At 47.2% G+C, this 27,862-nt stretch overlaps 1 protein-coding gene across 1 annotated transcript; it reads left to right on the forward strand.

Moving 5' to 3' along the window:
- Positions 1-8,839: 8,839 nt before the first annotated feature.
- Positions 8,840-27,585, forward strand: NDUFB7 (NADH:ubiquinone oxidoreductase subunit B7). The gene is made up of 3 exons (XM_086960878.1): positions 8,840-9,100; positions 26,883-27,051; positions 27,394-27,585. Exons 1-3 carry the CDS (start codon positions 8,992-8,994, stop codon positions 27,488-27,490), a joined length of 375 nt encoding a protein of 124 aa, XP_086817004.1. The 5' UTR covers positions 8,840-8,991; the 3' UTR covers positions 27,491-27,585.
- Positions 27,586-27,862: the final 277 nt, after the last annotated feature.

Genomic DNA, 27,862 nt, shown 5'->3' on the forward strand with positions numbered 1-27,862 from the left:
TAATGCTAACTTTGGTTTGGCTTTATCAAAACACGTCGTGTTTGGTGTCAAACACATTGGAATACTACCCCCTCCCCCACCAATCCTGGCAGCGGGGGTAGCATTCCACCCTTCTAGAGGGAGAAGACATGTACACACTGGTATACCCGGTTAAAGTTTAAAAGAGCCTCAGCATCACAAAATGGATGCTGCTGCCACAGACACAAGTCTGACCTCCTGCTGCTGGACGAAACTCCGGCAGGGGAGGCCTGGACAATAGGTGTCCTGCCCAGGGAGGTGCTAGCACCTCCCCAGACAGGCCTTAGTGTATTGGGGGAGGGTGGGTTGCATTCAGTGAATGCTTTTCAGACACTGCCTGGGGCACACAAGGTGCTCCATGCATTTCCCAGTTCAAACTGGTTGCTGGGGCACTCAGCCCCAGCTCTGGCGTGAAACTGGACAAAGGGGAAAGGGTGTAACCATCCCCTCCCCAAGTCCTCCCATAGGTGGGACCCTAGAGTTAGTCCAACCCCTAAACTTGGTATAAGTATAGGAACCCAGTCCCTAGGAGTATAGATTACCCTGGAAGAAACTCTGAAGAAGAAATCTTGGACCTTCAACATTTCATTCCGACTGAAAGACTGAAGAATCTCCCTTGGGGTCAAGGAGTGACCCCTCTGTTCAAACATGCACCTAAAGAAGCATCTACGCGGTCTGCATTTTCGAGGCTCCCGTCGGATCCCGAAGAATCTGTGACACAGGACACGGGCTTCCAGATATCTCTGAGGCCGACACGAGTCCCCAGCAAAGCGGAGACCTGTAGCTATCACGAGAGACGTGGGACCTCAACTCCTGGACATCCTGCAATTTTGCAACTGCACCTACTTCCCGAAGTTGTGCATTGCAGTATTTGAAGCACCTGCCCCGAGCACCTTTTGCACGAAGCTCAGAGGCCTCCACTTCACGAGTGTTCCATGGGCCCATTCTTTGTGTTTCCGCTTGAGGCTCCTTCGCAATCCCTAGTCCGTTGGCTAGTGGGTCCCCACGAAGGACAATCCTTTGTTTCTTGAGCTTTCCTGGTTGCTCCAGACGTGCTCTGACTCCCTTCCAAAGGGTGAGTCCCTCAGACCTTGCTGGTCTGCACCAAAGTTAATCTTTGCATCTTGCGTGGGTTGCTGTTGTCAAGGCTTGTTGGGTCCAATCCGGATTCCGACACTGCGGCACTCGACATCCTTCGTAGGACAGCTCGAATCCAGCTCCTGATCGTCGTCAACGCCTCCTGGTCCTCGTGGCTGAAGAGTCAAGCTTCACCTACTTCACCTGAAATCACCCCACATCGGCTGATTTCGCCATCCTGGTCGATGGCTAGTGACCCAGACTCTGTCCCCTCAGCTTTCAGGTTCTTCACATCTCCGATCCAACCAGACTCTTTTCCTCTAGTCACCTGCAGAACTTCTTCGCAGCTCTCCATTGGAATCGACGACGAAACCCGACATCAAAAGACACCTATACACCCGGCTTCCCTGGGTGAGGTAACATGAGTACTCCGGTGCTCCCGTGGGTCTTGACTCTCAAAGTGTCTAAGTTTAAAAAGGTTCCATCATAGTTCACCCCTAAGTGTCCTTAATCTTTAAAATTGTAACTTATTCGGTTCCCGTAGAAAGTCAATGGTGATTCGCGGCTGTGCTTAGACACTGCACGCGTCCACCGTGGATCTCCTGCTTCCCTACCTTGGGTGGTTCTTGGTTGCCCCAGCGGTTCTACAGGCCCTAGGCCTGACTTCTATCCCTCACGTGGTTCTTATACCACTATTTTAGTATATGGCTTGTGAGGACCCTAGGGCAAAACGTATACTGTGCTATTTACTCTGTGCTATTTAAAGTTCTTTTATTGTACTTTTGCCTCTAGCCTCATAAAGAGACTAGAGGGGTTGTGTTTAGAATAAATACATATATATGTGATATATACCTTGTGTGGTGTACTTTCATTTGATCATTCAAGAGATTATAGACTGGTAAAACAACCTGCTTTACATTCCTTCAAGACTTAGCCTGAAGGCTGCTCTCCACAGCTACCACTAGGATAGCTTTCTATAAAGGTTGTCTTAAACCTACCATCAATAAGGGTCGTTTAGACTGGTGCAAGGTGCCCACTAGAATAGTGATTCAGAAAAGGGGGTGGTGATGGACAAAGTGTCTGAATTAAGCAGACCACTCCCACCCAGTCCAAAGATCAGGACTTGATCCATCACCGTTTTTTAGCTCACTGCACCATCCCAGCTCAGAACCTGGCTATATGCAAATTAGTCTGTCCCTGGCCCAGTGCATCATGGGAACAGGGCAGACCAAACTACCAAGCCAATTCTTGTACTGGGAAGGAAACAAGCTTCCGGGGACCGGTTTCTGGCATTACAGCCGTCTTCGGCCCGGCTTGCTTGAATCCTGATGGTGCAATGAGCAAGGGACTCACATCTGAGTATACCCTTCCACGCTTATGGTGGACAAAAACGATTCAGAAAAGGGGGTGGTGATGGACAAAGTGTCTGAATTAAGCAGACCACTTCTACCCAGTCCAAAGATCAGGGCTTGATCCATCACCGTTTTTTAGCTCACTGCACCATCCCAGCTCAGAACCAAGCCAATTCTTGTACTGGGAAGGAAACAAGCTTCCGGGGACCGGTTTCTGGCATTACAGCCGTCTTCGGCCCAGCTTGCTTGAATCCTGAGGTTTTTGGCCACTATAGGTGTGGCAGGGTATACTCAGACATGAGTCCCTTGCTCACTGCACCATCAGGATTCAAGCAAGCTGGGCCGACGACGGCTGAAATGCCAGAAACCGGTCCCCGGAAGCTTGTCTCCTTTCTGGTGAAGAATTGGCTTGGTAGTTTGGTCTGCCCTGTTCCCATGATGCACTGGGCCAGGGACAGACTAATTTGCATATAGCCAGGTTCTGAGCTGGGATGGTGCAGTGAGCTAAATAACGGTGATGGATCAATCCCTGATCTTTGGACTGGGTAAGAGTGATCTGCTTAATTCAGACACTCTGTTCATCACCACCCCCCCTTTTCTGAATCACTAGAATAGTGGACATCATATGCCAGGCCAACTTCTCACAGGTGCTGTGGCATATATTGATGTTGTGGTTGGAACTACTCAAGGAGCTATAGAGAAAGAATGTTGGCTTCGATGTATGAAAGAAGATGTTGTTTTAATGCAAGTGTTGGAGATGGTGAATAAGAGTGTGAGAAAAGAGAGATCTGTTCCTGTTGCAGTACGCCCTTTTGTGTAAATTATTGATGAATTATCTGTATATGGTGAAGGGATAAAAATTCTTAGAGGAGATAAATATATTCCTCCTCAAGGTGTGCATTTTGAACTGTTCAGGTTAGCCCATGAAGGCCACGTGGGCCAAACTCTTACTAAAAAGATATTACGTGAAAGTCATTGGTGGCCAGATATGGATCAAAACGTTACGGATAGGGTGATGGCGTGTGTTGAGTGCAAAGAAGGTGAAAAAAGGCTGAAGATTGGAAGTCAGACAGTTATGGGATAGATCACTAACAAAGGGAAACCTAGGCACACCGTTTGTATGGATTTTATTGGCCCAATGAGAGTTTTGGCTGCTGTTTGTAGATTTGCATTAGTAATGGTTGATGTGTTTTCTAAATGGTTAGTTGTTACGTTTATGCGTGAGATAACTACAAAGACCATTGAAGTTATGGAAAATGTGTTTAGAGAAGAAGGGTTTCCGGTCAAGTTAATAACTGATAATGGTACTCAGCGGACGTCCAGGTGTCCTGCCCAGGGAGGTGCTAGCACCTCCCCAGACAGGCCTTAGTGTATTGGGGGAGGGTGGGTTGCATTCAGTGAATGCTTTTCAGACACTGCCTGGGGCACACAAGGTGCTCCATGCATTTCCCAGTTCAAACTGGTTGCTGTGGCACTCAGCCCCAGCTCTGGCGTGAAACTGGACAAAGGGGAAAGGGTGTAACCATCCCCTCCCCAAGTCCTCCCATAGGTGGGACCCTAGAGTTAGTCCAACCCCTAAACTTGGTATAAGTATAGGAACCCAGTCCCTAGGAGTATAGATTACCCTGGAAGAAACTCTGAAGAAGAAATCTTGGACCTTCAACATTTCATTCCGACTGAAAGACTGAAGAATCTCCCTTGGGGTCAAGGAGTGACCCCTCTGTTCAAACATGCACCTAAAGAAGCATCTACGCGGTCTGCATTTTCGAGGCTCCCGTCGGATCCCGAAGAATCTGTGACACAGGACACGGGCTTCCAGATATCTCTGAGGCCGACACGAGTCCCCAGCAAAGCGGAGACCTGTAGCTATCACGAGAGACGTGGGACCTCAACTCCTGGACATCCTGCAATTTTGCAACTGCACCTACTTCCCGAAGTTGTGCATTGCAGTATTTGAAGCACCTGCCCCGAGCACCTTTTGCACGAAGCTCAGAGGCCTCCACTTCACGAGTGTTCCATGGGCCCATTCTTTGTGTTTCCGCTTGAGGCTCCTTCGCAATCCCTAGTCCGTTGGCTAGTGGGTCCCCACGAAGGACAATCCTTTGTTTCTTGAGCTTTCCTGGTTGCTCCAGACGTGCTCTGACTCCCTTCCAAAGGGTGAGTCCCTCAGACCTTGCTGGTCTGCACCAAAGTTAATCTTTGCATCTTGCGTGGGTTGCTGTTGTCAAGGCTTGTTGGGTCCAATCCGGATTCCGACACTGCGGCACTCGACATCCTTCGTAGGACAGCTCGAATCCAGCTCCTGATCGTCGTCAACGCCTCCTGGTCCTCGTGGCTGAAGAGTCAAGCTTCACCTACTTCACCTGAAATCACCCCACATCGGCTGATTTCGCCATCCTGGTCGATGGCTAGTGACCCAGACTCTGTCCCCTCAGCTTTCAGGTTCTTCACATCTCCGATCCAACCAGACTCTTTTCCTCTAGTCACCTGCAGAACTTCTTCGCAGCTCTCCATTGGAATCGACGACGAAACCCGACATCAAAAGACACCTATACACCCGGCTTCCCTGGGTGAGGTAACATGAGTACTCCGGTGCTCCCGTGGGTCTTGACTCTCAAAGTGTCTAAGTTTAAAAAGGTTCCATCATAGTTCACCCCTAAGTGTCCTTAATCTTTAAAATTGTAACTTATTCGGTTCCCGTAGAAAGTCAATGGTGATTCGCGGCTGTGCTTAGACACTGCACGCGTCCACCGTGGATCTCCTGCTTCCCTACCTTGGGTGGTTCTTGGTTGCCCCAGCGGTTCTACAGGCCCTAGGCCTGACTTCTATCCCTCACGTGGTTCTTATACCACTATTTTAGTATATGGCTTGTGAGGACCCTAGGGCAAAACGTATACTGTGCTATTTACTCTGTGCTATTTAAAGTTCTTTTATTGTACTTTTGCCTCTAGCCTCATAAAGAGACTAGAGGGGTTGTGTTTAGAATAAATACATATATATGTGATATATACCTTGTGTGGTGTACTTTCATTTGATCATTCAAGAGATTATAGACTGGTAAAACAACCTGCTTTACATTCCTTCAAGACTTAGCCTGAAGGCTGCTCTCCACAGCTACCACTAGGATAGCTTTCTATAAAGGTTGTCTTAAACCTACCATCAATAAGGGTCGTTTAGACTGGTGCAAGGTGCCCACTAGAATAGTGATTCAGAAAAGGGGGTGGTGATGGACAAAGTGTCTGAATTAAGCAGACCACTCCCACCCAGTCCAAAGATCAGGACTTGATCCATCACCGTTTTTTAGCTCACTGCACCATCCCAGCTCAGAACCTGGCTATATGCAAATTAGTCTGTCCCTGGCCCAGTGCATCATGGGAACAGGGCAGACCAAACTACCAAGCCAATTCTTGTACTGGGAAGGAAACAAGCTTCCGGGGACCGGTTTCTGGCATTACAGCCGTCTTCGGCCCGGCTTGCTTGAATCCTGATGGTGCAATGAGCAAGGGACTCACATCTGAGTATACCCTTCCACGCTTATGGTGGACAAAAACGATTCAGTAAAGGGGGTGGTGATGGACAAAGTGTCTGAATTAAGCAGACCACTTCTACCCAGTCCAAAGATCAGGGCTTGATCCATCACCGTTTTTTAGCTCACTGCACCATCCCAGCTCAGAACCAAGCCAATTCTTGTACTGGGAAGGAAACAAGCTTCCGGGGACCGGTTTCTGGCATTACAGCCGTCTTCGGCCCGGCTTGCTTGAATCCTGAGGTTTTTGGCCACTATAGGTGTGGCACGGTATACTCAGACATGAGTCCCTTGCTCACTGCACCATCAGGATTCAAGCAAGCTGGGCCGACGACGGCTGAAATGCCAGAAACCGGTCCCCGGAAGCTTGTCTCCTTTCTGGTGAAGAATTGGCTTGGTAGTTTGGTCTGCCCTGTTCCCATGATGCACTGGGCCAGGGACAGACTAATTTGCATATAGCCAGGTTCTGAGCTGGGATGGTGCAGTGAGCTAAATAACGGTGATGGATCAATCCCTGATCTTTGGACTGGGTAAGAGTGATCTGCTTAATTCAGACACTCTGTTCATCACCACCCCCCCTTTTCTGAATCACTAGAATAGTGGACATCATATGCCAGGCCAACTTCTCACAGGTGCTGTGGCATATATTGATGTTGTGGTTGGAACTACTCAAGGAGCTATAGAGAAAGAATGTTGGCTTCGATGTATGAAAGAAGATGTTGTTTTAATGCAAGTGTTGGAGATGGTGAATAAGAGTGTGAGAAAAGAGAGATCTGTTCCTGTTGCAGTACGCCCTTTTGTGTAAATTATTGATGAATTATCTGTATATGGTGAAGGGATAAAAATTCTTAGAGGAGATAAATATATTCCTCCTCAAGGTGTGCATTTTGAACTGTTCAGGTTAGCCCATGAAGGCCACGTGGGCCAAACTCTTACTAAAAAGATATTACGTGAAAGTCATTGGTGGCCAGATATGGATCAAAACGTTACGGATAGGGTGATGGCGTGTGTTGAGTGCAAAGAAGGTGAAAAAAGGCTGAAGATTGGAAGTCAGACAGTTATGGGATAGATCACTAACAAAGGGAAACCTAGGCACACCGTTTGTATGGATTTTATTGGCCCAATGAGAGTTTTGGCTGCTGTTTGTAGATTTGCATTAGTAATGGTTGATGTGTTTTCTAAATGGTTAGTTGTTACGTTTATGCGTGAGATAACTACAAAGACCATTGAAGCTATGGAAAATGTGTTTAGAGAAGAAGGGTTTCCGGTCAAGTTAATAACTGATAATGGTACTCAGCGGACGTCCAGGGAGATGAAATTATTTTTAGTAGCTTGTGGTATGAGTCATGCACGTACGTCATTATACAACCCACAAGGAAATGGAGTTGTTGAGAGGGCGAACCGTTTAATTAAAGGAGTTGAACAGATGGCGCTTGTGAGTAGAGGGAATGTTAAGAAAATGGTTTAGGAGTTAGTGTGGGCATATCGCACTACTGAGAATAGTGTCACCAAAGAAATTCTGTTTAAGATTATGAGAGGAACGGTTGCCAACACCAAAATATCTCCTGCATAGATAAAAAAAAACATTGACAGAAATGAAGTTCATGCCAATGAGTTAGGAAATGGTATGCATGACAATTTTAATTTAGGTGATCTAATTAAAGTCAAAAGTGGAAAAACCGGAAGAAGTTGCAGTAAGTTTTGTGAACCTTTTAGAGTTCAAGAAGCACATGGTTGGTATGTTGTGCTAGAAAATGGTGAAAGATGGAGTAAGCATAGAGTAGCTTTGTATGAGAGGTTGCGGATTGGGATGGAAAACAAGGGTGAGTTGGAAGGGTGCAATGGCTATATGTTGATGGATGATGCAGAAGCGTTGAGAGGTAGGGTTCAGTGTGATCCCTCAAGGAGTTTCAGAAATAGGTATCCTCCTAGGTATTTGAGGGATTACGTTTATAATTGAACCTTTGTTTTATTTGTCACGCATGCCTTTTGCCATTTTACCTTTGTATGTAAGTTTTCAAATATTAAGTTAAAGCATGTTATGCTTTTAGTTTTATTTGTGTTAAGGGAAGAGGTTGTGTTGTAATCTGCTTTGTACGTTTAAATGCTTTGATGATATGATGTTCTTTATTGGAACACTCCTTTGGACAGTTGACTGCTGGCTGGAAGGGGAGCATCACCTGCAGTTATTTTCTACATGAATAAATATTCTTAATTCAAGAAGACTACGTGTTTACATTTAAAAAAAATGAGCTGTGTCCTACATTGCAGCAAAGACATGCAACAAGCTCCCTCTCAATATCAGACGTGCCCCCACCCTGCACACCTTCAGGAAGAGCCTCATGACCTGTCACGGAGCTGCACTCTCCCCCGTCCCCACCCAGCGCCTTGAGACCTCCATGGGTGAGTACCGCGCTTCACAAGTCCCTGTTTGATTGACATTTCATTTGCATACTCCATGGCTGGGGATGCAACAAATTGAAGTAATAACAGTGAAGTAAGATTTGAAAGTTGGTCCTCCTATTTTTACCAACCTAACCGCTAAGTAAAAGCTTGTGAATCACACAAGATGCATTTTAACCTAGTGCGAACAATGACTTGAATATAAACGAATTTCTCAGAAATACGATGTACAATTACAAAAATTATATAGTAAAAATTAAAGTGTTAGGAAGAAAAAGCATTTTCTCTAAAATAATTTGAAAAATGTTTTGTGCTTATCTGTAGGGTGTGTATATAGAATAAAATCGCAGTTGCTTAAATCAGTGTTTCTTTAGTCTCACTCTTCTCCAGGCAGCTAAATCTTATGCTTGTACCTCTTTTGTTTCTACGAAGGCAGGACCACTAGTGCACCTCTTCCAGGTCACGTGTATTTGTCGGCCATGTTGTGTTTCTCTCTTTGCTTCGGTGATCGAGCCTTTGTTTGTTTCTACGACGCCGGTGGCGCACTGCTTCCAGGTCACGGCTGTAGGTGACCTCCTGTCAGGGGAGGCAGAGGCTATTCTGCTATTCGCAGCCATGGGGGCTCACCTTGCCCGTCGGTACCTGGGGTACCCGGAACCCGATCCTGAGAGCATACCGACCTTTAGTCCCGAGTTGGGCTTCCCGGAGGAGCGCAAGGAGCGAGGTCAGCGGGCAGGGTCAAAAGTTGGAAACATGTTGAACGCACGGGGAGATGGGGGCGGAGGCGGCTAAAAGGTTAGGCTGTGAGCACTTGGACCTGTATCGGGTTTTTAAAGACACCAGATATTGGAGAGTAATTGCCTGGAATATTGGTAGCTAGCAGATACATAGCTGCAAGTTTTTCAGATGGCTTATGTGGGACATTTCCGTGGTTTCAGTGCACTTAGAAGTGATAGTCAGCTGCCAAGTGTGTGGCACTTTCGAGCATACATGCCAACATTTCAGGAGAGCAAAGTGGGAGATTTTAAAAAAAAAAACATCGGGAGGATGGGACTTTGAATCGGGTTACTGGCATGTATGGGCTGGAAGTGTGCCGCTTTTGAAACGTAAATGCGCGTTTTTAGGTCTCGCCTGTCGATACGCATGCGCATCGAGCACTCCGCTGCTAAACAAGCGCTGCCCCTGCAGTTCAAGGTTTCTCGCTGCCCTCCCAGCCCTGAGTGCGTCTGCATGAAGCTACTTAATTGTAGATATCACCTATTCAGTGCGTATGATGGGCCTCAGCGAGAGCAGCACCCCACCGAGAAACCCCCATTTTACATGTCTAAAAGCATCCGCTTTGCCCCCAGCCGTATTTTCCCTCAAGGCGCACTCCTCCCACACCCCTGCTCCGCCCCCCCCCCCTGCCCGCCGTGTCGCATTTCTCCTCCCCCTCCCCTTCTCTGCCTTCGCTGTGCCTACCCTACTCTCCTCCCCCCCCCTCCTCCTCTCCCCCCCCTCCTCCTCCTACTCTCCTCCCCACTCTCTCTCTCTGCTAATAAGATTAAATTGCTTCTAATCGTGCGTTTGAGTCTTGCAGTTTCACCTTGGCAGCATCCAGCACTCCGCTGCTAAACAAGCGCTGCCCCTGCAGTTCAAGGTTGCTCGCTGCCCTGCATGAAGCTACTTCATTGTAGATATCACCTATTCAGTGCGTATGATGGGCCTCAGCGAGAGCAGCACCCCACCGAGAAACCCCCATTTTACATGTCTGAAAGCATCCGCTTTGCCCCCAGCCGTATTTTCCCTCAAGGCGCACTCCTCCCACACCCCCGCTCCGCCCCCCCCCCCTGCCCGCCGTGTCGCATTTCTCCTCCCCCTCCCCTTCTCTGCCTTCGCCGTGCCTACCCTACTCTCCTCCCCCCTCCTCCTCTCCTCCCCCTCCTCCTCCTACTCTCCTCCCCACTCTCTCTCTCTGCTAATAAGATTAAATTGCTTCTAATTGTGCGTTTGAGTCTTGAAGTTTCACCTTGGCAGCATCCAGCACTCCGCTGCTAAACAAGCGCTGCCCCTGCAGTTCAAGGTTTCTCGCTGCCCTCCCAGCCCCGAGTGCGTCTGCATGAAGCTACTTCATTGTAGATATCACCTATTCAGTGCGTATGATGGGCCTCAGCGAGAGCAGCACCCCACCGAGAAACCCCAATTTTACATGTCTGAAAGCATCCGCTTCCACGACAATATGTATATTTAATGCCACTGCATAACAGGCTGAATTATATGCTGCGCACTGCCAGTCCAGATCGGCTATGCTCTTAAGGCATTACCGCAGATTCCCTTTCAGTCGTGCATTATTATTATTATTATTATGCCATCACGTTGAAGAGACCCCTTGAATATCTAACTTTCCACTACAGGGGATGCAAAGGCGCGCTCCTGCTATGCAATTCAGACCAGACGACACGTGAAATTCATGATTGCCTGTCGTAGCGTTTGTAGCTCTGTTGTTAAGAGGGAGAGAGGTCAAACGGATCTTTGTTTAAACCACCAACTTCACTACAGGTTTAATTGTTTAGATTATTTCAAACGTAGGATTTAACTCCTTTCTAGAAGAAAAAACGCGGCCAGCATTTACACAATTATTGGAGATTTATGTATTTTTTATACAGCGCCTAATACCGCCCTTCTGCAGTTTTCGGCACATTAAGTGACGGGCGCTACTAATACGAACTTTAATGCTACCGAGTTTAGCCACCTCCGAATTAGTCTTGCCGGATTCAAACTGAGGGCCTACAGATCGCTGCACTTGCATCCTGCCACCATGTAAAAAGATGTGTGCAAGGCCAGCTGATGTATGAATTAAAGTAGGTCAATAAAAGATTGCTCCCTACAACTATTTGGGATAAATAAAATACGAGGAATGGAGTATATGACGTGTACCACCAGAACACCCATCTCAGTAACACTGGCGAGGACATTTAGTGCAAGCGCACTTTCTTTACCTTAGACTATTCCACCCCCACCACCACCACCACCACAACATTGTCATTCACTCTGCAATGTAGTGCTTAAAACCCTAACGCATCAATCCGCCCTTCCAGAAAAGCCTACTTCCACAGCCAAGTTATACCACAACAGTACCCCGGCCTCATGAAGCGGACTGTGGAAGTGGAGACTGGTAGCAGTGGCGTCTATGACCCTCACCCTCAACCCAGCTACCCACACTCACCCTCATCACCCTCACTCACCACCACCTCAGCCTCAACTACTCTCACCTCCACCCTAACCTCACCCTCCCCCTCCACCTCACCCTCAACCCCTCACCCTCAACACCTCTCACCCTCACTCACCCTCAACACCTCACCCTCAACCTCAACCCCTCACCCTCACTCTCACTCACCCTCAACCCCTCACCCTCACTCACCCTCACTCACCCTCACTCTCACTCACCCTCAACCCCACTCACCCTCACTCACCCTCAACCCCTCACCCTCACTCACCCTCACCCACCCTCACCCTCACTCATCCTCAACCCCTCACCCTCACACAGTGCAATAGGTCTCAGACCATTTCAGTTAGAGCTTTAAGAAATGTTTATGGCTTTTTTTTATTTGTAATTCTTTAGCATTGGCTACAGGAAACAAAAATGCTAAACATTTACAAAAAAAACCCATAAACAATTCTAAAAGCACTAACTCTAATGGTGCGAGACCTATTGCATTTCCAATGCTTGTTTTCTTACCTTTCAGTAGCATGGAGCATAATGGCAGGTAGAGAGGGTGATGCAAGTGTTGGGCACTGGCCTGGCAGGTTGTTGGCAGTGCATGCACCCCCCACCCCCCTGTAGCAGCCTGGGCTGAAACAGCGCCCCCCCCCCCCCCCAGTACTTCGCAGGTCTTTAAAAGACGATTCCCTTGTTAATGACGCTTTGTTGGTTTTTCACCCCTTCGAGAGCCCCTGCATCTCCACTCGTTGGGAGAATTAGCACTTTACACAATACCAAGCTCTGTCAGCTGAAACTCCAGAGGAACCGGGTTTTTGCTTATAGGAATCAAAAATTTGCTAGCATTCGCGCCAAGAATTTTCAATTCTATTAAGGACACCTGCATACGTGTGTTCCACCGCACCTGACGCTGGCAAAGATGCCAGTGGTTGAGAATGCGGCCACTGATCTTGGGAGTTTGAAGTAGTGGCAGTGGAAAGAGCCTGCACCTTCTTCTGCTTCTTTGGCTTGTCATATCCATGACGCTTAGCAAATCCTTCCAATTGTTTCCTGATAGGGCGAAGAGCCACAGCTAGTGCTTGCTGCACTGTTTGAGGAACATTAGTTTCCATGGCTTTGTTCACTGAAGCCTGGACTGAGGCATCAAGGGCCTCCACAATGTTGTCCTCTAGCACAGCCTCCTGCTGTCCGTCTCCAACTTCCTCCTCTCCTCCATAATACTCCTGGGGATCTTGTGCCCACTCTTCCATCCTGACTGGAGTAAATAATACACTGGGACTACTGTCCACACACAGGAGGGGTAATGGGGGGGGTCAGCCCACAGCACACTAATAATTTGGAACGATACCTAAACCCCCTCAGCAAAGCTGTACTCTATTAGGTCAAGGACCTGGCCAAATATTCCTAGGAGCGTGTGCTCACTCCAAAGGCCTTGTATTTTACAACCTTTTACAATATTTTCCAAAAGGCGATCACCCAGGGAGCCTGCCGGTGTGTGGGACACACAGAAATGTGCCCCGTGTGTGATCGGGGATCGTGCCGAGGCGCGCAGCCCAAACACAACCAAATTCTACTAGAAATAAGCCCAAATTGGTCAGCGTTTGGGCGCGCCCGTTGGCCGTGAGCCACCCGGCCTGAACGCGGAGTGCGTACCAGGGGAGCCCAACGCGCGCCGCAGCGCTACCGGGAAAACGGCTCTTCTGAGCAAAGCGACCGGCTCCCTGCCGGTCAAAGACCGCGAAATAGCTGCGCTTGAAGTGCGTGACGGAAATTGGGCGCCGAGAGCTGGTAAACCCCAGCGGCGCCGAATACAAATTCCCTGAGCGCTTCAGAGCGCAACCAGCTCAATAAAGGTAAGCAAACCAATAACTGGCATACATAGTATTAATGCATTACGCTAACCAAAATTGGAATAAGCACATCAACAAAATCGCATAACATATAAAAGCATTCAATACTAATAGAATATCTCCATGCTACAGCAGATTGAGGGGACCAGAAAAAAGGTGCACTTAACTCTTGCTGTGAGCAGCAAAGAAAGAGGATGATGGGAGCACGCAAGGGGTTCTTATGGACTACGGGGGCGTGCCTATACTCATGTGTACTCATGGGAAATGTAGTTTGTTTTACTGCTATTTATGAAAATATCCATTTTCATTGGCTGCTGTGTTGATTGCAGTAAAGATTGAGAAGCATAATCTGAAGCCTCCGGTCCTGTAATAGAATCGGGAGGCGGGAGACTAGCCTTCAAATCGGTAGTCTCACGCCTGAATCGGGAGGGTTGGCATGTCTGCTTTCGAGTAAAACCGAGCTATGAAATGTATGGAAAGAACTACTGATTAGAAATGACACCCTTTTGAGCAGTGAGAAACTCTGAAATATTTAGGAACAGGTCCCCTGAAATGTAAGGGTAATATACTGATACCAATAAAAGATCCGTTCAGGGCGCCAACATCTCGTTTTATGAGTCAGAAATGAATTAGGAATAGTGCTTAAAGCTTGCAAGTTGTGCAAGGGGAAGCTTGTCTGTGGGATAACATTGTGGATAGCTGTGTGATGTTGGGCCTCAGGCCCACATAGTGATGAAGGAGGGACACAGACACGCTGCAGGGTGGTGTAATAACTGCCAGTGGCACGTGCGCCCGGCCCTCTTTTATTGGCAGGGTCACCTAACTGTTGACGCCTGTGGTGGGTGGTTACAAAGTGTGTATTACATCACAGGCAGAACACTAGAACATGTCTAGCTAGACACTACACCCCCACCCCCACCTTTAATGAAAAAAATGAATAAAATAAAATCCTGGAAGAAAAATAAACAAACAATGGATAGTACTAAATCAGTTTCTTCAGGCTGGCAGCGCTGGAGCCTTGGACTGCATGGTAGTGATGTTTTTGTTGGCCTTGGCAAAGTGCTTTAGACCGGACTGGCTTCGCAAAATCGAAGTCCATGTATGAAGGTCCAGCATCAGGGCATTGAGAGCTGCAGTGAGGTCCGCCGAGCGCTTTGCTAGGGCCGGATTTTGCTGTAACAAAATCGGCCCCCAGGGGCTCAAAACCGGTCCTCACCCTTCCGGCGCACCGGGGGATTGCCCGGTGCCCGCTATAGCCAGTCCGGGCCTGCTGACCAGTCGCGCGGGGAAGCGTTGGAGAGATGCTCGCTTCACGCTGGTTGCGGCTTATGTTTGGTTCTTCTCCGTATGCTGTCTCCCAGGACGTCGGTCCGGCAGGTGGCTGTCTGGTGTCTCGGGGTGGGCTCATACTGTGGTGATACGAGCCCTCTGCCCTGTCGCTCTAGTCTTTTTCTCCTCTTCTTCGACTCTGCCCTCTTCTGGGGTCTTCTTCGACTCTGCCCTCTTCTGGGGTCTTCCTCGACTCTGCCCTCTTCTGGGGTCTTCCTCGACTCTGCCCTCTTCTGGGGTCTTTTTCGATTCTGCCCTCTTCCGGGGTCTTCTTCGACTCTGCCCTCTTCCGGGGTCTTCTTTGACTCTGCCCTCTTCCGGGGTCTTCTTTGACTCTGCCCTCTTCCGGGGTCTTCTTCGACTCTGCCCTCTTCTGGGGTCTTCTTCGACTCTGCCCTCTTCTGGGGTCTTCTTCGACTCTATCCCCCCCAACTCCTCTGTGGGTCTCAGCAGCCAGGAACTGTCTCTCTCTGAGCAACCTCAGTGCTCACCAGTCACTCTGTCCCAGTTATGTTGCACATTATTTGGGCAGTGGGTGCGTTATCGCTAGACGGGCATTAGGTGGCAGTGTTGCCTCATTTGAAACGTGGGACCAGGCTGTTTTCCAGCAGCCAATGCCTCGCGCTGGCTTCTATTGGTGTGCCTTTTCTTGTGACCGGTGCAGTTCATAGTCACTTCCCTCAAAGCATCAACATTTGCAACCAGGTGGGCGCATTTTTTAAATGTATTTTTCTTTATGTCCTACTTGATAGACTGCCGTAATCCCTTGCTGGTACTCTCACACAACCGGGGCACCTCTCTGCTGCAATCATGGATGCACCGGCCACGCTATGATCATCCCCAGCAGCTTCACTCACGCGCAGGCCTCACTTTAACGCCGGGATCACACAGCAGACTGGCGCATCTTACGCTCCTGCCGGCCACCCTCTCATTCTTCCCGCAGGCTGGGCACTAACACCTCCGGCTGCTCTTCTTCACACATGCATCCAGAGGCTCTCTCAGCTCTCCTCCGCCCCACCGCCGCAGCCTCTCTGCTCACACGCTGCATGGGAATGGCGGTGGGGGGGCTGGCTACAGTTCTTGCAGGCCACTCTGAACAGCTCCAGACCTCCCGAGGTCCTCACGCTACATCTCTACCACCCTTCACCACTCTCGCTTAGATGGGGGGGACAACAGTTCTTTTGCGGCTGCCCCCTTTGATGCCTGTGCGCCTTTCACCTCCTGGGGTGCACTGCTGTCAAGGCAGTAAAGGCGGATACTCCCGTACCCTGCCTACTCATCGACGTCTGCATGCCGGTGACGGACCGGTCACCTACAAAATGTCCGCAACAGCCTCTTTTAACTTTTAAGCTCACTCCGATGGGGGCCGTTCCGCGGTCAGCACGCCATCTTCTCTCACTGCTCCCTTCCCACCTGCAGCAGCCTCATTCAGTTCATACGCAGATCGGGGTGGGGGTTGCAGCAGCTGCTTGGGCACTGCGTAGCCTTATTACAGTTCAACTTTGGCCGCAGAGGCGGGGCGGGCTCCCGCTGTTGTCGTCTTGTCCGGGGTCGCTTCATTTTTCACTTCGCAGTCCCCCGCAGTTGCTCACCTACGGCCTGCTCCTCTGGCGTCATTCGGCCTCGCGGCCATCTGTGGCGGCGGCCGGCGTCTCAGCAGTCCAGCCTGCCCGCCTTGTCTTCTCCTCTCCCCGGTCTTTACATCGCCAGCTTCACAGGCAGCAGGCTCTTCCGATGCGGGTGGGCTCCCGCTCAGCTTCTTACAGCCTGCCCCGTGAGCTATCGGGCGCCTCCGTGGGTGGGGCGCAGGCATACCAGGTGCGGGGTGGGCTCCCGACCTCCTTCTTCAGGCCTGGGGCTTTTCACATGCCCCCAGGCACAGGCGCTTCCCTCGCCTGTTCCAGGGGATGCCCTCGCCACAAGCAACACTCTCCCCTTCCACCACCTTCAACAAGGCGGCTGCACACGCAGGATTAGCCCGCTCGTCGCCAATGTGATGTTGGGCCTCAGGCCCACATAGTAATGAAGAATGAACACAGACACTCTGCAGGGTGGTGTAACAACTGCCTAGGGCACGTGCGCCCAGCCCTCTTTTATTGGCAGGGTCACCTGTCTTGTGACGCCTGTGGTCGGTGGTTGTAAAGTGTGTATTACATCACCGGCGGAACACTAGAACGTGTCTAGCTAGACACTACAAGCTGCAGGTAGGGTCCAGTGCTTAATTTTTAAGAAAACAAATAAGTTAAGAGCCCGAATTGTTTCTTAGGATGTGGTCACCCACCTCTGTGACTGACTGGCCACCTCCCTCAGTGGTTTCCTCCACTGGCTCAACACCCAATCCACTGGCACAGTCCACTACCTCAATTGGCACCAAGTGTAATACCTACATATACCTTCCTTAAGGGTTTGAGGTGCCCCTTTTCGCACCATCTCCCTAAATTCCACATGATCCAAAAGGCGCTGTCAAAATGGTGCTCAATTACAAATACTGAAATTTCTAAGGCTGATGAAAAATATACTTTAAAACTGCATTGTAAATGTGAACCGCCCATAGTTTGCTCAGTGTTACCTCTCCATCCATTGATATCTAGTTATGCTTTGGTAGTAGATAAATGCAGCTGGGAAAAATAATTGAAAATTAATGAATGGCTTCAGTCACACATTGGAAATTGGTAGTGCAAAAATATGGCAAAGGAGAAAAACAAAGTAGGCATGGCGCATGAGGACTAGAGGTGGGTGTAAGCTACGGAAGAATGAAGGAAGATGCCTGGCTCTGACTTGGCTTGAGGTCCACTTAACCCTGAAACTCAAAACGAGCCGAGCCTTAATGAAGCCTCATTTTCCACTGCAGCTGAAGTCCTGCCTTGCATTGTTTTGTAAGAGTTTTACAGATTCGAGAGATATTTAAGACCAGTGTAGTATTGTGAAAGCACGCTTTTTGCAAATTATGTTTCGAGTTTACTGTGAAATCGGCTGATTCTTACCTATAAGCACTTTCACTGCACTATGGGGGGTCTATAATCTTTCCGCCCTATCTCTTCCCTCCCCCCGACATTCTGCTTGATATAACTCCCTGTGAGTCTGACTGCAGGTAAGCCCTGTACTACACTGGAGTTGTTGTGAAGATGTGCAACTCCTTTGCATGCCTAAAACCTTATGTTCTTCTAATAAGTGTAATTGCCTTCACTCAGGTGTTGAGCCTCTATTAAAATCGTGTTTTTGCAAAATTAGGGGAAGCTAGTAATACCAGTATTAAAAAGTGTACACTAAATTCAAGTTTAGACTATTATTTCGAAAACATGAAAAGAAATAAGTCAAATAAATTCCCAGGTTGAAATTTTGAAGCCTTTTTCATATATGATTCGATTTGTGTTGCACAGCCCTTTTTTGTGTATCCCAGTCTATTTTTTTTTTATCGAGTGTCAATATGTGCTTCCCTTTCCTGGTCATTCCGCCTTTTTAGAGGTGGGTGAGCCAATAAATTATTAGAGAGCGCTGAGTGAAGAGTCTGCGATCACACTAAGAACCTAAGGACTAGCAAAGCCAGCATCATAGGCCACATATATATATATATATATATATATATATATATATATATATATATATATATATATATATGACTCTTCAAGAGTCAAAAATATTGTATTTCTTTTTAATGGGGCACATTTCAGTTGCATTGAGTGGAGCATGCAGGGCATCGTGGACTAGGGGGGAGCACATTCTGTACCTAACCATGCCCGATTGCCAGGTGAGTGAAACTTCACTCTGTCTGCTGGCAGTGCCTTTTCCTCTGGTCTCTTCCTGCAGCTGCCAAGCTGAGCGTGTTGAATGAACCCCAGTGCAGGGGGAGGCACTGACTCTCAAGGGCAACCAGTCTACAATTAAGTTCGTCCACTCCAGATGACCCCCCCCCCGTCCAGCAGCAGCACCCAGCAAAAGACCGCAAAGTGGCTGTCCCTGAAAGACAGAAGTTGAGTAACCGTGAAAAGCACAAGTGTTTAGATGTGCACAGGATTTAGTAGTTCCCCAGCTAATCTATTGTGTATTCTTCATTATGGAAAATGCGCACATCAGTGCCCTCGCTCGCCACTGGCGTTCACAGTGACAACAATAGTGAGGAAGTCCAACAAGACTTTTATTAGTGAAGACCAGTATACTGGTGAAGGTACACATGGCTTACAGACTCGACCCCCTTCATTCCCTTCCCGAATACTTACCTATTTGGGACCAGGCTGCAGGTTTTGATTTTAGCTGAGCCCCCAGTTTAAGGAGCACACACCTTAGGCCGTGAGCATGCCAATTGAAGTTATATGGGCAATAGGCTAGGGTCAAGCAGAGAGGAAAGCACGAAGTAGAACATTTCCTCCTCACATGCTCTTACGGCCAAGTTTGTCCTGCGCTTTCCAGGCCTGCCTCGCCCCAGCTGAGCCATGACCAAGCCCCTAGTTATTATTTTCCAATAGGGCACTCAGGCAGAGTGCAGGTACTAATAGGTAGAGTAGTTCAGACAGTGATTGATGACAACATGAACATGTAAAGCCATCCAAATTGTATATTTATTTTGAAAAATTATCAGAACAACCACTCGTCGGGGAGAATACACTTATAGATCCGGCCCTATAAAATAATTCCTGGTGCTGAGCACCAGAAATCACTGGCACAAATTAAGCACTGCTACGGCCTGTGCACTGAAGCGCGATGACAGAATAGGAGGTTCGTTATCCGCATATGGGCGCTGCCACGAGTGGAAAAGGAGGCCAAGATCAGCTGATACACTCACTAAGCGAGCATCTACTTATAACCTACAAGAGCATGGCTAGGAGAAAAAAAATGAGCACACGTCTCAACCATGGACAACAAACAAGTGTTTCAGCCAGTGAATATGCAGTGTTCTACTATCGGTTACGACTCCTATATTAACAGCAAAATGTGTAAGCCAAAAACGAAGAAGCATTAAATTACTCATGAAGAAATAGCATCCATGTATGAGATGCTCTATTGCATCCCAGAAAGTGTGGAACATTGTGTGGTACGCCTCTTACAAGAATCCCTCCGACACAAAACACAGCCAGGAATCATACATGACTGCACGTACAGGTTTTCACAAATTATCTGAAAAAGATTGGTCTCTATCCAGATATGGGAATTATGGTGGTATGGTGAGACCATCTTTATTAAGGCACAGCAACAAATATTTATTCACCTTCAGGTGGGTTAAAATCAAATGTTTTCTGTGCTCCAATGCAAAGACCAAATGAAATGTCTGATATAGAACCGTAGCCGCAGAAGGAGGAAATTCAGTACAAGCAGGCATTCCCTTTCAAGTTGGTTTTGAAAAAATCCAATTTGCCATGCCATGGAGGTAGTTTTAAAATGTGTCCAGAAATATAAAGGCAAAGAAATCTTCATAGAACATGTCTTACACCCCCCATGCCATCGCACTTATGTTAACATGATACAGTTAAACAGGTGCTGCTGACATCAAATGAACACGGGCATAGTACGTGACTGACCTGACTGCTGCCATTTCACCAGTGCTTGGAGTATCTCAAAGCTGAGTGCTTTGCTGGTCAGCTTTGTTTACACAGTCTTGAGCTGCGACGTGTCTTAAGCATTCAGGCATGCGGAGGGTGCAGTTTAAAGCTGTTTGAGAGCAAATGGAGAATCCAGGCATCTATCCTCTACTAAGAAGCGTCTCACTCTGGTTGGCGGCAGTTTCAATGGTTACAGGGCCCTATGCATGTTGGTTTCCGGCAGGATTTTGCAAAATTAAAAACCATGCATCAAAGACACTGCCAAGGCTGGCTAGCACTCGGAGAACACTGGTACTGCTGAGGCATCACGTGGACCAGAGGATGCCAGACCCACTGTCTCCCTGCTTGTGGCGGCGCTGCAACAAGAAACAAGCATTTGCAATGCAATGGTCTCGGCATCATTAAAGGTAGAGCTATTGGCATTGCTCATGACATTTCTTTTTTTTCTTTAAATCATAAATAAATGGCATTGTCATTTACATTGCCAATACACAGCACTCTGCACTCAACAGCACACACCACTCTGCACCTGCACTCACTACTCTGCACTCACTACTCTGCACTCACTACTCTGCACTCACTACTCTGCACTCACTACTCTGCATTCTGCACACTCACTCTGCACTCACTACTCTGCACTCACTACTCTGCACTCACTACTCTGCACTCACTACTCTGCATTCTGCACACTCACTCTGCACTCACTACTCTGCACTCACTACTCTGCACTCACTACTCTGCACTCACAAGAACTTACAAAAGAACAAAGTGAGACAAAAATAGCAGCTTGTGTTTTTGCAGTGCTGGAGACAGCCGTGCTTCAGCTTGTAAAATAAGTACTTAAAGCAACAACAACAAATCTATACCAGTGCTGCATGCGGTGACTTCCTGAACATCTCAAAATCAGCGTTCATTGTGTAGCAATTCGAGAACGCGCTTTGAAGGCGAACAATTTTCAAGGACGAACATTAAAGATATTTTACCCTTAGACTGTAAGTTTACAGTTTTATCGAAAATTGAAGCAAGCATCAAACCTTGAAGGACGTGATCGAGCATGGTTGGGGAAAAACATCTTGACCAACCACCTGTGTAGCTGCCCACGTGTGAATCGAGCAGCGGATGCCGTTTCTTCGGGCATGATTCACACAAGTAAATAAATATGCAGCTCAAGTGTGTGATGAGGTCACTGGATGGGCACGTGCAGAAAGAACCGAGGGTGTAGTCGTGAACACTGCCAAAACAGCTTTCAGACAAGGGCTTCAAGAGAGGTTTAGTGCACTAAAGTTTGGCGCGCATTCCAACAAGCACTGGTGAAGCCAAAAGGTGTTGCCTTTTAATCAGATTGTCAAGTTATTGACTTTGCAAATGCTTGCTAGCAAAGAATTGTGTAAAAAATAAAAAAAAAACTGTTCAAAATACTGGAGGAATAGGAAATGCATATCTTATGGTAATTCGAAAATGTATAGTGAATTCACTATTTTCAGTATTTGATTTTTTTGGGTGCTTTATTTTGCAAATACTTCTTGCTCAAGAAACTCTGAACATCATTTAAAAAGAAAAGGGAACAGCCATAATTTAAAGGAGAACACTGCGAAAAGCCTAATTTACTTTCCACCACGCTCAGAAGTAAAATAAATGTTCCAACTTTTCGGTCTTAGCAGTAGCCCAGGGTGCAGATCAATCAGCCTGCAGAAGAGACAGCACCTTCTGTTCCAAACACCAGTTAAGTGAGGGCATCGGCTAGCCACTCCCCCAGCGCCTTAAAAGCCTTTATGTGTCAAGGCCTGAGCTTTCATGCTATATGTGGAATGTAGGAGATACAACAAAAACAACACTTAAAGTCTGCCCTTTAGCCATACCCGGGAAAAATATATATGTTGCTGTGTGTTTACAGACAAGCTGGGAGGGATGGAGAAGAACAGAGTCCTGGGGTAAGTATCCGAGTGGGAAAGCAGCACGAGGGTTAGGGCAAAAAACGTGCTCTTGGGGAGTAACGAATTAAAAAGGAAATATTCGTTCCCTGAATGCAAGCAGTGGAAGGCTACATATTGCCCTTACCTCAGGGGGTGTGCCAGGGTGAACCGCCGCTGCACCTGGCTGCTCCGATTCAACAGCAGCTTCCGAAACAGCAGAGGCGAGTTGCGGGGCGAGTTCAGCGGCGAGTTGCGGGGCGAGTGGCGGGGGGAGTTGAGGGGAGAGTGGCGGGGGGAGCTGAGCGGGGAGGTCCGCAGAGAGATCCGCGGTGACATGACCAGCGCCACCGGGGTCGGGACCTTCTTGGAATTCAACATCTTTGGCGTCCAGGGGCCACAAATCCTCTCGAGAGTCAAAAGCCACCAATTGGGGGGCGCCCGCTCCACAGCCAGGTGGAGTAACTCCCACTGCCCCCGGAATTCCGCCGCGGCCGCACCGGAAGTCAGGCAAGGTCGCCCATGACGGGGGCGGAGCCGCGACCGGAAGAGGAGGCAGGCGGAGGAAATGCGTGGAGCGGCCCGGGGCTCCTGCGAGCGTGGAGAGCCCCGGGGCCGACAACAGGACGTTGCACACGTGTTGCGGGGCTCCCTTGACCAAGAGGGAGTCCCGGGAAAGGAGCCGCAGCGTCAACTCTCCCTGCCGGTGCGGAGAGCGGAGTCCCCCAGATCGCCACAGTAAGTTAAAGGGGAGAGGGGGGGGGCCGGTGCGCGCGTGTGTGTGTGTGTGTGTGTGTGTGTGTGTGTGTGTGTGTGTGTGTGTGTGTGTGTGTGTGTGTGTTCTGTATGTATGTGCGTGCGTGAGCGCTTCTGTTTCTATGCATGCGTGTGTTGTGTGGGAGCCTCGCGCAGCGCTCGTACTAATGCGCGTGCCAGTTTAGATTCGCCTGCGCGCGGCCAGGAGTGTCTCCTGGGAAGCACGCTCGGTGACATAAGATCTCGGCGGAGACGCGCTTCCGCGCGTCTTTAGCCGAGACCTAAAAAACAAAGGTTAATTTGCCCGCCAGAATTAAGGCCATCATTGATTGGCCAATAATCCAGCACAGACTCACGGTGGTGCCAGTTGCCAGAAAACGAATAAGGCAAGGCACCGCTTCCAGATCTGCACTACCAGATGATCCTATCACTCCAAATATAGGATGTTGCAACTAGTGTTGTCCTCTGTGACAGCCACACCACGGCCCAGGCCAAGAGTAAGTCTTGGCTGATTAAATCAGCCTCCCCCCAGATGCTAACTCTGAGTTAACAGCTGTTAGTTGCTTGCCAGTATGTATGCAACAGGCTGTAGTCAGACAGCACAGTGTGTGCAGTGCACTCTGCCGGCAGCAAATCCGGCTCGTGCTGTTTTACCTACTAATGCAATGCAGCTTCTACTACTGTCTCGGCTTGTGCCATGCAGCACTAGTAGTGGTATGAGGCACTATAAATGCATGACATGCATTTTAGTGCGGCAATGCGGACCACCAAACTAAAATGTGTTAGTCTAACACCTATTGCGTATCCCTTGGCAGGGCTGCAGATACTGTGGCAGGAACTGCATGTTGGTCTGGCAGCTCACATATGCTGATACATTTACTGCTAGTGCAGCAAACTTTCCATTGTCACTTTGCAGGACACTTTATACTTTTGGAAACACTTTCCCTGCGCACAGACTTAAGAAGACTTTTGGGGAGTGGCTGTACTGGAAGTCTCATAGGGTATTTTTGGTGCTTCATTATAAATCCCCTCATTTAAATTCCACAGTTGGAGAGAGAAGATTAGAAAATGAACAGTTAATGGTATCCAAACGGAATGAAAAAGTCTTAAGCTTTGAAACGTGAAGCTGAAATTTGCCACTTACTCAGCCAGCATCGTATTTAGTCGCAGACGTTGGCATCTTTTTCGGCCAGTATTTTATTTACAGGCAACATTTTATATAAAATGTATTGCATTTGCTGGCAGAATAAGAGGCTAACTTAAGCCTTTGAAACTCAATTGATAAATATCGGTATCCATCAGGCATATTGCCAAAATAACCAGATATTGCCACAGAACCTAGACTGGTAGGTATGTTTTGGCCATGGAATTAGAATACTTGACATCTAATGTCTACTTTACGACTGCACAAATAAGCAAAAAATAAATGCAGTATTCTAAAGCTGAATAGGGGTTCACAATACAGTGCTATTTCCCCGAGATTAGCAGTCTCTTGGCCTTGCGATCAATATCATTGCTACCCCAGTTATTGATTAAATGGAAATGTAACCATATAGGTAGGTTACTCCATGACAATTTACGATGTAACAGGTAATGGAGTGGCTCGACTGGAGTGTGGCAGGTAACGGATATTGGGGGAACTGGCCTTGAGAAATCTACTCTCCCGCTCACTATGGCAAGAGGACAGATATATGGGCTACAGAGAGTTCAAGCTGGCAAAAACAGGTGTTCTGTTAATTCACAAAATGAATGAGCAAAAAGGATGCCTTTAAACCTTGTATTTATCTTGGGACATTTTCTATGCGTTCAAAGACAGGTCAAATGTCAACTTATCTTCTTACAAATTGTTGCTTATTTTATCCTGGAGATTACTGTTTACTTTCCTTTCTCCGACTGTAGAAGATTTTGTAAAGTGAACTGTCCAACAATACTTATGGGCACACTAAACTGTACAAATATTTTAAAATATATTCCAGCAGTTAGAAAACCATTTTTTTGTGATTCCGAAGTGAGATTGAAGCAATGGTGTTAATCGGATAAAAAAACACGAATACTTTACTAGGTGATGGCATGGTATATATTTGCTGAAAGCCGACTTCCACGCATTATTGTGGGTACGCAAATATAATCCAGATTGTCAAATACGGATATCCATTCTAGATGTGGATTAAGGAATACATCTGCAGATTTTATGTAATATCGTTGGTCCTGGCTTCTTAAATCAGATCCGTTAATACTTTTAACCATTGACTAAGTACAAACCCTCATTCAATTTGGAGAATTATCGGCTCTAAAGACGTTGAGAAAACTCTTTAGAAACCGTATTGATAAGAACTTAGGTTCAGTGCTTCATCCTTATGCATTGTCCCTTCTACAGAATGTTTAAATAATTGTGTGGCTACTCCTGTAGAAGGCGTTGAATACGCCGAAACCCGCGTCGAAAAATTCAAAGATGTTGCCACTTTTTAACTTTTAAAATTTTTGTTTATGTATGTTATTATGAATTTTTTATGTATTATGGATTGTGTAGTATACACCATTTTTATATATGAATTTTTAACAAATTATTAAAAAGTTAATATTTTGTATACATTTTTCCTCTTTTTGTTTCTCCCTTATATTCTGGTTGCTTGAATCAATGTAATTGCCTAGGATTTATTACTTGCTTCAGAAAGTGACAGTTTCTACATCTACATCTCTACCTCTCTATCTCTGTCTGTCTTGTGTTCTTACTAACCCTGTTAGAGACACAAAAAAGTCCTCAGAGGCGAGCTGCCAGCCGTATGCCTGTCTGAAAAGGTATGGTGCCAGTATCTCACATCCAGAGACAAGCCACCTGTATCATTAGAGTCCGCAAACACTAAACAGCATTCCCTGTGGCTAATATGATTATATTGCCTTCCTGAACAAGTGAATATGGAAAACTACTACTACCTGCATTTATTGAACCGGTTTCTGTCAAGAAACACCAGTAGGGATCTAGTTGTGACTGGGCCATTAAATTGCAATCCGTGTTCAAAGCGATGTTTGCAGTAGGGGTCGGATTTAGGAATTGTGCATCCATGATGAATTTCGGCACATTAAACGTGCTGTAATATATGCGTCGTGAGGTAAGGAAATCACCCAGTAATTACTGGGGCATGCAGAGTCTGATCCGGTAAGCACCAGAAATCAGCATGTTACTCCCCAGAAAACAACTTGAAATAGGTAAGGTTAATCACATCAAATACATTTCAGACCAGGGAATATCGGATTTTATTGGGCATGAAAAATAGTCTATCCCTGTAGGGTCTTCTTGGCCCCAAATGGTAGCAACTTCTCTACTGTGGCAATCAGTTCAGTCATTCTTTATTTGCAGTCCAAAGGCATAAATATAGTATTTCTTTGACAGACGCAATTGTTTACTTGGAAAGAAAAGCAACCAAACCTAGGTGTGATTAAGTCTGAAATCTCTTACTAAGAGAACGTGTCAAGAGCACCTTTGAAATCAGAGGGACCTGTTTAAAACCACAAAGGAAAATAATTATAAAAACGTAGGCTCTTTTATCACAGAACAGGCCACATCAGTTCTGGTCAAGTTGCAGGGTTCATCTACAGATGAACAATGGTCTGCTGTATTTCAAGCTGAAAATCATGAGTTTATGTGGTCTGTAGAGGAGCCATTGTAGCTGATGACAGCTCTCAAGAGTCAAAGGTATCATGATGTTGCCCTAGGCTTGTGTAGACATGTCTTTATGCCAGTCTTTTCTTTAGGATGGGCTATACTTGTCACCACTGTAATAGTAGATGTTTAGATTTTGGTGGACAGTAAATTCACTGTACTTAAGAGAACAACTGGAAATAGCAAGACTGCTTCATTTCTGCATTTTAAGCTGAAGTTGGTGCATTGCTGTCTACAATTCTCTTTTGTTCTTCCCATCTCTAACAGTGATGATAGCTACCCAAGCAGAGATGGATGCTGCCCAGCTCCCCTTAGAGCAGCGAGATTACTGTGCCCACCACCTAATCAAGTTAATGAAGTGCAAGAGAGACAGCTGGCCAAACTTTCTAGCATGCAAACATGAGAGGCATGCCTGGGATTATTGCGAGCACCAAGAGTAAGTGACCTGCTTTCTTCTCTCTTCATCTTTGGCTTCTTGGTGATCTCGGATTGTCTCCATAAATAACAGGTGTAGCTGTTGAGGAAAGGGGTTGGATGGCCACTCTGGTGTTTACTGATGGCCAAATTAGTTTTGTGTGGATGGGGTATGTTGTGCCCAATGATATAGTTGAATTTTACTGCTTCTGAGGTATATTCGTACATCTTTGCTGCCCTATTTTAATCCAACCTTTCTCCCACTATTAATTCAGTGGAGCGCACAGAGACTGCTGGATTACTTGTCCTTTTGGTAGTTCACCCATGGAAACTGTGCTTACTCACTTCTTGTCCATTGTTTTAGCTATGTCATGCGGATGAAGGAGTATGAACGGGAACGAAGGCTACTAATGAGGAAGAAGAAGCTCGAGGATAAGGCAGCTGAAGCACTGGGAGCGTGAGGCGCATGAGGAGCTGCACAAACCTATCTCATTAAGTGTAACTACTCCAACTCGTATAATTACATTTATTTCAAATAAAACACATTTGCCTCTCAGTTGCTGCATCGTGGTGATTTTGTCAGCCAGAATTGTTGCTGTGGATGAAGAGATGCAGCATCGCTTGCTGCACATTAGAAAGATGATTTGCCTTTATTAGTTGTTCACTGTCATGTGAACTATTCAAATTCATCCGTATGAGCTCAAATGACTGGGCTCCTGGAAATCTCTGCTCCAGTCTTAACCTATGTTCGTTTTTATGTCAAACTAGCACCTCTGAAAACACAAAAATGTTCAGGGTACATACGACTATGGTGAGAATGCCTACACTAGAGA

This window comes from Lissotriton vulgaris, chromosome 1_1 (assembly GCF_964263255.1).
Source record: "Lissotriton vulgaris chromosome 1_1, aLisVul1.2, whole genome shotgun sequence".
Classification (NCBI taxonomy): Eukaryota; Metazoa; Chordata; class Amphibia; order Caudata; family Salamandridae; genus Lissotriton; species Lissotriton vulgaris.